Here is an 11,639-nt window from a genome sequence, read left to right on the forward strand (position 1 = left end):
TTAACACCCTTAGAGCTCTGAAATTGTAGCACAGGAGGAGCATTTGAATGCAGCACAACAGTGACATCTACGAACGAAGTGCTGCGTTGGAAGAGCACGAGCCAAACCCACTCACTCACTCACTCACTCACTCACTCACTCACTCACTCATTCATCTGAAGCCATCTATTGGTGAAGTTCCGAACACACCAAATATATACTAAAGTGCAATGTTAATACATTTGATCAATAAGTGATCTTAATGCACGTATCATTTAGTTTATTAGATTAGACAATTTACTAAAGTACTATGTTCAAGTTGTGTTGGTTTTTATAAAAGCTCAGAAATGGGTGGAATTGGGTACTGGGGTCAAGCCAATTTAATTTATTAAATTAGAATATACTTTAGATAGACACATATGATCAAATTATCATGATCAATTCCACTGTTGGAACTTGTATTGTACTTAATTGAGCAGGGCATTAGTGGGAGAAGACATTCATCATCTTAAAAAGTCCATGAATTAGCACAACATAACCTTACAAATGCTGCTTGACATTTTATATATATTCTTGTTTTCATTCAGACTGCTTTTGATACCACTGATCAACCTACTGTTTGATTAAATAAGATAAACAAGCTGGCATATCTTGAAACACCACTGAGTAGATTTTCTTCAGTTTATTCTGACAATACATTCACTGATTCTATTGGTAACTTTACATCCTTATCAGAGTACCTGATGTAATTCTTTCATGGATCAACAACAGATCTGTTTTACTTAATCTTTTAAGACCTATTCGGGTTAATTTGTAATAGCCTTTATGCTGTGTAAAGCGTGACGTCTGACTGCTATTTGCTAACATAAAAAAGGAGTGCTTTTTATTGACACTGACAAAATATACAAATATTTACAACCAAGCTCAGGCCATGACGTCTATTATAAACCCTACAATCAGGAAAAACTAGAATATGAAATGTAGCCAGTTTGGAACTAGGAATTTATTTTCCATTCTTACTATTTAAATTCCGGTTGTCATCAACTGCTATTGTGAAAGAACATGTTTACTTTATCTTGCAGTGAGGTCACAAAGTTGACTGGACTCTGCTCAGTCCTATTTTAAACACTGTCACAGTTGTTTTGGATTTGGATACGTTTTGGGGACAGCTTCATTTAAAGCCTTTTCTTGCGTGCACAATGATGACTTTTCTTTGGAAGTTCACTATCATTCATGTCTCATCATACCCTGCTGTGTAGTTGATTATGTGACTCCTGAGGACAATCTGGACATACCATCAATTGCCAAATATTTCAACACAAAAGGGAGGTATGAAGAAGTGAACCCACATCTCATAAAGGACGTACTCGCTGTAAACAGATCTGTCCTGCCTACTCCATCTGCACAATGTCAACCGTTTCATCTGACGGCGATAATAAGACATGGCACAAGGTACCCGACGAGCAAAAATGCCAAGGAGATGCAGCAGCTCTACAACATTGTTCTTCACAATGCCACAGGCGAAGAGAGTTGGCTGCGGGAAATCCAGAGCCAGTGGAGAATGTGGTACACTGAGGACATGGACGGCAGACTGGTGCAGAAAGGTGTGGAAGATCTCAAGCATCTGGCCATCAGGCTGTCAAAGCTGTTCCCCTCACTGATCTCAGAGGAGAAGCTCCGAGGAGGATTCATCAAATTCATAACCAGCTCAAAGCACAGGTGTGTCAACAGCACGCTGTCCTTCAAGGCAGGACTGAAAGAGCTGTGGGCGATTACAGGTATGACTGTAATTCAATGTATCATGATTTATCACCTACATACATTTTCATAATAATCTTTCCTTTTTTTCTACCCAGATCAGGACTTTGATCATGCAATGAATGATTCTGTCATGAGGTTTTTTGACCATTGCACCAGGTATGTGCAGGAAGTTGATAAGAACCCCTCAGCGCTGTCAGAGATCAACAAGTTCAGACAGGGACCAGAGATGAGGAAGGTCACAGAGAAGGTCGCAGACCGTCTAAGAGTCCAGTATAGTCTCATCTCACAAGGTCATATCTGCAGAAACACTACTTTGCTACACTGTTGAGAGTGTTGTGTACATATTTTCTGAAATGATGTAGCCTTTTTTCCTAACTTGAAATTACCAATGCTCTCAGTTTAGTCCCATAAACTGGGTTTCTTAAATTAATGATCAAAACTGTGTATCATAATCATTCTAATTATCATGACAGCATTTTTCTTTTGTCAAGCACCCTTCATACAACATCTTAATATTCTTTACATTCAAAAAAAGAAAACGTGCAAAACAAACTTACAACCTTACTTAAACCAACTTACAGAATTAAATTAGTGTCACTGCCTGAAACCAAATGTAAATGATTAGACACTGTATATCAGCAATTGCTCATCAGAGTTTACACTAAACCTTTAAAGTGTTGAGAAAGATAGTGTTCACAACATTTCAATAATCACATTTTACACTGGGTGGAGCTGTTTGCTAATTTGGTAGTGCTGAGGCCTCTGTAGCACTACAAAATTAGCAAACAGCTCTACCCAGTGCACTCTTATTCATAGCCTTAAGGAAGTGTCTAGTCTTCCAAAACACTTAGGTCTCCTTCAAATGTGTCCATGTTAAGATTAAGAAAAACTACTTTCTGAGCAACTGTAGTGTTTTTGTTGTGCACAAGGAAGTATTTTTCTGGCATTTCAAGGTTGTAAATGGCTGAGTCTTCTCCATGCTTTCATCACTAAACATTTTATACCCACCTTTCTCTAGCAGATATGGCTGATGCTGCATTTTACCTGTGTGCTTATGAATTTGCAATCAAAGCAGTGAACTCACCTTGGTGTCAACTTTTCGATGAGGATGATGCAAAGGTAGGAGAAATTGGCATTCAATTGTATGTAGATTTAATGTGACAAGTGCATGTTCATTTGTTCATGGAGTCATGTATTACCATGAGAACCAACAGGATGTTCTTCAGCACAATGGGCTGTTTTCACAGGTTCTTGTGATTGCAGAAAACGTACAGGTGTCACTTACAACATTACTGATGGCTCTGTTCTATTGAAGTGTCCCAATGAGACATGACAGTGTGACAGGGAGCCAGCATGCACAATACCAGGAAGATACATTTTATCTACTGTGACATGTCATAATGAGACTCTAGTAAAAATTTGCATTTTGAGAAAAGTACATTGTTTCAGGGCACACAACTAAATAAAATACATCATTTAATACAAAAATATAATATAGTAAAGTATAAAATGATGAAAATAGATTCATAAGATACAATTAAAAGACACTCAGGTTAAACAGGGCCACAGAATTTGGCACTATGTGTAAAAGAAAGAGTGTTTCGTATTTGTTTTCCAATCTGACCTGAGAATGTCATCTCCAAAAATGTTAAATTGCCATTCTGGGATTTTTTAAAAATCAAATATTTGTTTTAAAAAGCCGCCCACTGACAGGTTACATTTAAACTATCTGCACCAACAGGTAATAGAGTACGCTAGTGACCTGAGGGAATACTGGAAAAGAGGCTACGGTTATGATATCAACAGCAAATCAAGCTGCATACTCTTCCACGACGTGTTTAACCGACTTAACAAGGCAGCAATCAAGGAAAGGTAAGTGCGCTTTGATGACCTGCAGTCCGTACAAATGTGGGTTATACCGTTTCAAAACTTGGATTGATTGATTTATTGTAGTAATCCCATCAATTACCCACAAGTAGGGAGGTTTAAAATGTTCCCTTACACTCATATAGACAAAAAAAATGAACTGTAGTATAAACTCTTCTCTTACATCCCAGACAGTACTTGGTAAATGTTTAATTTTCTGCTAGTGGTTGGCGATATTACAGACCATGGTTTTGATCTTATTCCAGGGAATACCAGAGCCAGGATCACCAATATCAATATGTTTGATGGTTAAATCCTTCTAATGTACTTTCAGGTTAGAAAGTAAAATATAGATTTTTAACTCATTTGCAAAATAATAACCATTTATGTTTATTTTCTCAGATCATTTCATAATGTCATGCATGTGCATTCACTGCATGACTATTACGTTTATTTTTTTATAGCAAATAACAAATGGTGATTGAACCAATTTTCTGAAATTAATAAGTTATTGCAGAGTGAATGTACAGAGCAGCAGCCACAATGCAAATATAGCAGCACTAAAGATGAGGATGTGTCAACCTTATTGATGCAAGTATTGCTAGTCAAATGATCTGCCCAACGAATGTCTTTGTCTGATCTTGTGTTTTATTTAAACTGAACACCTATATTTATTGTAATGCAGATTCCTCTGTGTCACAGCATAAGAAATCTTTAATTCTGAAACCCTGTTGTGTATGTCAGGTCAGGTCAGCAGGTGACTGAAGCTGTCACAGTCCAGGTGGGCCATGCAGACACTCTTCTGCCTCTGCTCACCCTCCTGGGCTTCTTCAAGGACAACGATTCCCTGACTTCAAGTACCTACACCACACAGACCCAACGTTCTTTCCGCACCAGCCACATGTTACCCTATGCAGCTAACTTAGTCCTGGTGCTTTACAACTGTGGAGCAGGCGACCTGAGGCTGCAGGCACTACTCAACGAGAAGCCTGTGACTTTCCCCGGGTTGACCGACCAGCAGGCGTCCATGCCCCGCTATGAAGACGTCAAAGAGAGGTACAGGGAGCTGCTACAAGGCTGTGACTTTGAGAGGGAGTGTCAGCTGTTCAAGAATCCCGCTTAACTCTGGGCAGACATGAAAGATCCTTGAAAATAGGGTATAACACTGGCGTTGTATCTATTATCTGCTAGGCTGAATAAACAATATACTCTCACGCTGAAAATGTTATGAATGAGCATCTTCTCCATGTACTGCTGTACTCTATTTTATAAATTGAGAACCTTGTTGCTTGCTGTCATCAAACATGTTCAGGATGCACTTTTTTTAAGCAAGAAATTGACAATTGAACTTAACTAAATGTTACTTGCTGTCTTTCTTTAAATAAAATATTGGCTTGTAAAAACACAAATTGTTGTCTGCAATAAAACAAATAATAGACTATATAAAATGGCAGGATGGTAAATAAAATATTACAGTACAGTAGGCAAGGTAGTCTTCAGCGGGTCATGAAATGGTAGATTGCAGTAATGTTAAAATGTATACTCAGTACATTTAGGCCTAATCTTTGTTTATTTACAATTTTGATGTATTTTCCGGATACATCCTTATAAATCGTTTGGTGTTGTCACAAGCTACAGTTTATGGTTACAATACAAGCCCAAAATGTGTTAACACAGCAATATTAAATATAATTGTGAAATGGGCTATGCTGTTTAATAAGTATTTGTATTTTTGAACTTTAAGTCGGTAGCCTACACTTTATGATAATCCTGTTTTTCTTTAGAAATGCAGGACTTTGACCTTTAACAGAGGATCGCTACACTGTGAGTCATTACCTCACGGAGTAAAGTACAAGCAGTCATGTGATTTACAGTGATCAATTTTCATTATTTGTTATTGTGTCAACTTAGTGCAATGTATGGGACAGGCTCTGATTGGTTGGAAAGTCCAACGTGGTGACGTCATCAGCTCTGGGGGTAAACTAAGAGGAGGAGCACGCGGCCATGCAAACAAAAAGTAGCCTACATGTCTCATCATGCCGGTCGTATTGTGGAAAAACATTGTGATTCTTATCACAATCTTGTCTAGCTTTGGCATCTGTTTTTGTAACGATGTGTATCCTGAGGACAATCTGGACATACCAGCGATCGCCAAATATTTCACCACCAAAGGGAGATATGAGGAAGTGAACCCGCATCTCATAAAGGACATACTCGCTGTAAACAGATCTGTTCTGCAACTTCCATCTGCACAATGTCAACCATTTCATCTGACGGCGATAATAAGACATGGCACAAGGTACCCGACGAGCAAAAACGCCAAGAAAATGCAGAAACTATACGAACTGGTAAAAAGCAGCGCCTCGGGCAAAGAGCGCTGGCTGTGGGAAATCCAGAGCCAGTGGCGGATGTGGTACACTGAGGACATGGACGGCAGACTGGTGCAGAAAGGTGTGGAGGATCACAAGCATCTGGCTGTCAGGCTGTCAAAGTTGTTCCCCTCACTGATCTCAGAGAAAAATCTCCGTGGAGGGTTCATCAAATTCATGACTAGCTCAAAGCACAGGTGTGTCAACAGCACGCTGTCATTCAAGGCAGGATTGACAGAGCTGTGGGCGATTACAGGTATGACCGTGATCAGATTACCGATGTGATGTTAGTTTATCCTTGATATTTGACAGACTGTCACTCTGGATCCAGCAGTATCTTTTTCCTCAGTTTCACAGATTGTCAGAAGAATTATTATCTTACATAGAGCAGACAGGGTTTCACTTATGGACCTTCACTAAATTGTATGACACTGTCATTGTCAAAGCCTCTGTCTGTAAACCCTTACATTGTTCATGGTGGTAACTTTTTAATGATGGTGACTATTGTGTTAAACATGTTAGACATACAAGCTCACCAAATAGAATAGGCCAACCAGGAAGTAAGCATGTTATTGACAAAAGGTATATTGCAGAAAACAAGATCTGTGGCAAATATATGTTATGATACACACTTTGTTCAGCAGGATAACCTCCACATATTAACTAAATTTAATTTAATTTTTGAAGCGTAAATACAACTGGCAAAATTAAAAATAAAGTTAGGCTATAAACTAACATCACACCTATCATCAACTTCAGACGATGTGAGCTAACCATTGGATGTGAGTGCCCCCAGAGTAAAAGTATGCAGTGACTGTCAAATATCCAACCTAAAACTAAATTACAGTCGATATAATATATAAGTATTCACCACTTGAACACATTATCAGAATAATATGTTCCTTTTTTTCCTACACAGATACGGAGTTTGACCACGCAGTGAATGATGCTCTCATGAGGTTTTTTGACCATTGCACCAGGTTTGTGCAGGAGGTTGATCAGAACCCCTCAGCGCTGTCAGAGATGGATAAGTTCAGAAAGGGACCAGAGATGAGGAGGGTCACAGAGAAGATCGCAGACCGTCTCAGTGTCCCCTACAATAACATCACAGACGGTCAGTCGTAGAGCAATTATTCAAATTCTTTATCGGATTTTTTTTCATTGTAGAAATTCTCCCTTTTACAAATGAAAGCCCTTCATTAAAAGTAAGTACATACATAAGTACATACACAAATTTAAATAAAACATTTGAAATTCTAGAAAAAATATATACAGATAAGTAACAAAAGTATTGTTAAAAATATACACATGTATGTGTGCAGAAAGAAAGTGCAGGTCAAAGTTATTGTGCAAAAGTGCAGGCTTGATGTGCAGTCCAGTTTATTGTCAGTGAGTCACATGGTTAACCCCTTGTTGTGCAGCCTGATGGCTTCAGGCACAAAGGAGTTTCCCAGGCGCTTAGTGCTGTGCCGAGGTGGGATGAGTCTGTGGCTGAACGTACTCCTCATCTTCACTAGCTCTGCATGGAGGGGGTGGGAGGGGTTATCCAGGATACTGTCCGGTTTCCTCCTCGTCCTCCCCTCAGCCACCTCCTCCAGATTGTCCAGTTTAATTCCAACTACAGAGCTAGCCTTGCTCACGAGCTTGTTCAGCCTGTCAGCATCCCTTTTGTTGGTGTTTCCCCCACAGCACACCATGGCAAAGCACACTGACCACCACAGACTGGTAGAACGTCTGCATGATATTGTACAAAGTAAATGAAACTTTTGAATAATTTAGTTCATCTACTATAAGTAGTTTGTTTGACAGATTTGAAATAAAGCACAATAATGACATATAAGACAGTTTCCCCTTTTTTAAGAAAAGTATTGAAATCGCAATTCTTGATTTGGTATCGAAACAAAAATGTTGGTATTGTGACAACACTGTTTGGGACAGGGCTGTGTTTTTCAGTTTTTCATTTTGAAAATCTTCCTTACATTAGCTTGCTCCTCTGATATTACTTACATAAGCTATAATTGCCCACTTTCCTCTCTGATTTGACTTATCAACCCTTTGCTGCAAACTCTCTCCTGCAGATATGGCTGAAGCTGCATTTTACTTGTGTGCTTATGAGTTTGCCATCAAGACCGTGAACTCCCCCTGGTGTCAGCTTTTTGATGAGGTGGATGCACAGGTACGTCACTCAGCTACTGAAGAAATGTTTGGAGATGTTTAGGGGTCACTAACCAAATGTCTTGTTTGAGTGAAATTACTCTTGTTTATTTATCATAAAACATCATTTTGTGAAGTTTTTAACTTTTTCAGGTATTTTCTTTCATCAAAATGTGTACAGTTTCTATTGAATTCTTAACATGTTCTTGAATGCAAGTCTGCAAGGAACATACAATGTAGATAAAAAAACAAAGGGAAATAACCCAGGATAAAGCAAACAGCCTTATCTTATCAGTTTAAAAATACCTGGCACTATCAGTGTTGGACCCTCATTTAATGCAGGAACAATGTCATCAAAGGTCAGAAATATGTTTAAAACGGTTTCTTCTAACTTGAATTTTAAAGTCTGTTGCAAATTGACTTCTACGGAGTTGATTTACATGGGTAAAACTGTATTGTCTCTTTTAAAATAAGGAAAATAAATATTGTAAAAAAGCCGTCTGCAATAATTTCTCTGCATTGCAACATAATTCAGTTGTTGAGAAACCTTTTGCCGTTATCCATGTCACAAATAGTGTTTTGTGTGTTCTGTTACAAGCCGACCTATCACGTTACAAAAGACTGAAAGTTGTTGCAATGATTTTTACTATCTGATTTGACAGGTTATGGAGTATGCCAATGACCTAAAGCAATTCTGGAAAAGAGGTTACGGTTATGAAATTAACAGTAAATCGAGCTGCATTCTTTTCCATGACGTGTTTAGTCGACTGAACAGAGCAGCCGATGAAAACAAGTGAGTACATGTTCACATGTTGTAATACTTTTTTATACAATGTTTAACTTTATAGATTTAGTTGTGCTCTATTTATACGGTGGCCTTGAAGTGCAAGTCGAAACGACATTTCACTAACAAAATTTGGTAAAACACAAAGACATTTCATGAGCTCCGCTGCTAGATATCTTTTTGAAGCGAGTACCGGTGTCCGGCAAACAAAAACACGGAGCTCAGCACAGAGAACACATTTCTCCACACAGACAGACATATCACTTGAATTCCCTTTAGACAAATCTTATCCCATTTTATACATTCATTAAAAAGTCTGGGAAAAAGCAACATCCGTGATACCTACTAAAGATGTAAAACTTGCTGGGAACTTGTTGGGTACTATTTTAAGCTGTGGATGAATACACATTTGCTGCTCTAGAGAGAATTTACAGGAACAGGACAGTTTGCTGTGTATGAGAGTTTCTAAACTGCTGGTCTTCAGCAGTCTTTGGACACATAGGCCATACTTGTTTGTAGGAGAAATTATTTGTTTGTTTACGTCTTTTAATTAAATATGTGAACAATAGGAACATTTTTCAATATCAATAGTCTTGTCTTTTAAATCACTGCATGGTAAGACAAGCAAGCAAAAAGCTCAAGCAAAAATATTAGTACACACTTTTTATAAATGTATTGTTAGCTGTCAACAAAGCTTCCCCGATTTGATGGTCTTGTTGTTTTGATATTATTTTATATTCAATATATTAGAATTTCAAATTTATGGTTGGGTTTAATATCACACCTGTAGATCGAAATTGGGAAGGAGTTAGTTTTTTCGGCTTGGTTTGTCTGTGTCAACAGGACTACAGTAAAAGTACTGGCCTGATTTTCATGAAACTTTGTAGAAGGTTGAAGCAGGAGTCAAGAAAGAATTCATTTAATTTTGAGGTGGATGTGAATCCTGGGGCACAGATTATGTTTCATGTTCATTTAGTTAGCAAAAAGTGCATTTGTGCTGCATTCATGTAGTGTAAGATCATTAGGTTCTGACTAGGAAAATCCGTGTAACCGCAGAATTGGCCTTGGTAGAGGTCTGTGCTCTCTGCCAGTCTATTTACACAAGTTGGTTTATTTATGTCCTTTTAAAAACACAGGTCTGTGTCCATCAGTTTGTCCAAGAACTGGTATTGTCTGGTTCAATAGGTCCTCTACCCAAGCTCTGCTAGTCATGTAGGCTAAAAGTCACAATTCAATCTGAGTACTAGAGTAAATAGGAGCAAACAGACACAACATTTTTGCTTTAATAAATTATTGACATTCTGAGCTGTCCATTTTTTCCATACTACAAACAGATTTGTAGTCTAATTTCTATTTTATTTTTTATCTTTAAGAGAAAAAATATTTTGTTGTTGCTCTCGGCAAAAGGCATTACTTTTTTTCAATCAATTACCCTGATGAAAGACATTCCATCATTCAGTTACCAGTATGGAGGTTTCACGCAATCATCCTAACCATATTTAGGTTTTATTGTTAAATAAAATGTCTATCGAAAAATAGATCGATTTGATTATTAAACCAATCATGGGAACCAACTAATTGATTATTCAACTTTTTGTTTCAGCACTAATATCTACAACGTTTAGTTTAAGGTGTCTGTATTACTTTTTTACTGGTTGGTTCAGCATCAGGTTTAATTGTCTCTCTAAACTTTTGACAGAGCTTATTGTGTGTTTAACACCTGAAACAGATTTGTTGTGTTGTGTATTTAAGGTCAGGACAGCAGGTGACTGAAGCTGTCACAGTCCAGGTGGGCCATGCAGAGACCCTCCTGCCACTGCTCACCCTCCTGGGCTTCTTCAAGAACAGTGAAGACCTGACTTCTACCAACTACGCTACACAGACCCAACGTTCCTTCCGCACCAGCCACATGTTACCCTATGCAGCTAACTTAGTCCTGGTGCTTTACGACTGTGGAGCAGACGACCTGAGGCTGCAGGCACTGCTCAACGAGAAGCCTGTTACTTTCCCCGGGTTGACACACCAGGAGACCTCCATTCCTCGCTTTGAAGACGTCAAAGAGAAGTACAGGGACCTGCTAAAAGGCTGTGACTTTGAGACAGAGTGTCAGCTGTTCAACAGTCCTGCCTAACTCTGGGCAGACAGGAAAGGTCCTGGAAAAGGAGTCATTATAAGGGTGTTTTAATTGCAAATGGTGAGAACATTGTGGTCCACATATAGGAGTGTCAGAGTCTAAATGCCTAAACCATGACCAAATCACCATTTGGCATGGCATTTTATTGTAAGAAGAAACAAGAACACATTTAACTCACTTCACCTTATGGCTGAGAAAATTCAGATTTGTTTTCTGAAACTGATCCCAGCCTAGCATTTATTTCCAAACCACCTGTACCATTACAGTATTCCTTTATTGCTTTTCCATGGTTTATCTCCAGGGGTTACAGTTTGCAGTGTACACATTTTATTTAGCTTTTACCAAAATCCTTTCTCCTTGGTTTGAAAGAGCACAAAATTGTGTGGTCAGTTTGAATTGGTGCTCTGGCTACTCCAGAGCACCAAACGACTACTGAATGTAATCACCGTAGTTTGATTAAACTGTAAGCTAAATTGTGGGTTAACTATACAACCTATCTGGTCCTTATTTCTCGTTCCTTACTTCTATCTGGTAAATGATTTGTTTTATTATCGGTTATACACCAGTCTCGGTGGAACTCCATGTTCCATTG

The 11,639-nt window shown here is 38.5% G+C and overlaps 2 protein-coding genes across 2 annotated transcripts; both read left to right on the top strand.

Moving 5' to 3' along the window:
- Nucleotides 1-1,000: 1,000 nt before the first annotated feature.
- Nucleotides 1,001-5,015, top strand: LOC134858630 (multiple inositol polyphosphate phosphatase 1-like). Its single transcript, XM_063874611.1, has 5 exons — nucleotides 1,001-1,757; nucleotides 1,836-2,030; nucleotides 2,762-2,859; nucleotides 3,482-3,612; nucleotides 4,351-5,015. The coding sequence occupies exons 1-5, from the start codon at nucleotides 1,460-1,462 to the stop codon at nucleotides 4,727-4,729; spliced, it is 1,101 nt and encodes a 366-aa protein (XP_063730681.1). The 5' UTR covers nucleotides 1,001-1,459; the 3' UTR covers nucleotides 4,730-5,015.
- Nucleotides 5,016-5,587: 572 nt separating this feature from the next.
- Nucleotides 5,588-11,539, top strand: LOC134858536 (multiple inositol polyphosphate phosphatase 1-like). Its single transcript, XM_063874493.1, has 5 exons — nucleotides 5,588-6,231; nucleotides 6,895-7,089; nucleotides 8,054-8,151; nucleotides 8,792-8,922; nucleotides 10,666-11,539. The coding sequence occupies exons 1-5, from the start codon at nucleotides 5,643-5,645 to the stop codon at nucleotides 11,042-11,044; spliced, it is 1,392 nt and encodes a 463-aa protein (XP_063730563.1). The 5' UTR covers nucleotides 5,588-5,642; the 3' UTR covers nucleotides 11,045-11,539.
- The last annotated feature ends 100 nt before the right edge of the window (nucleotides 11,540-11,639 follow it).

Source organism: Eleginops maclovinus, chromosome 22 (assembly GCF_036324505.1).
Source record: "Eleginops maclovinus isolate JMC-PN-2008 ecotype Puerto Natales chromosome 22, JC_Emac_rtc_rv5, whole genome shotgun sequence".
NCBI lineage: Eukaryota > Metazoa > Chordata > Actinopteri > Perciformes > Eleginopidae > Eleginops > Eleginops maclovinus.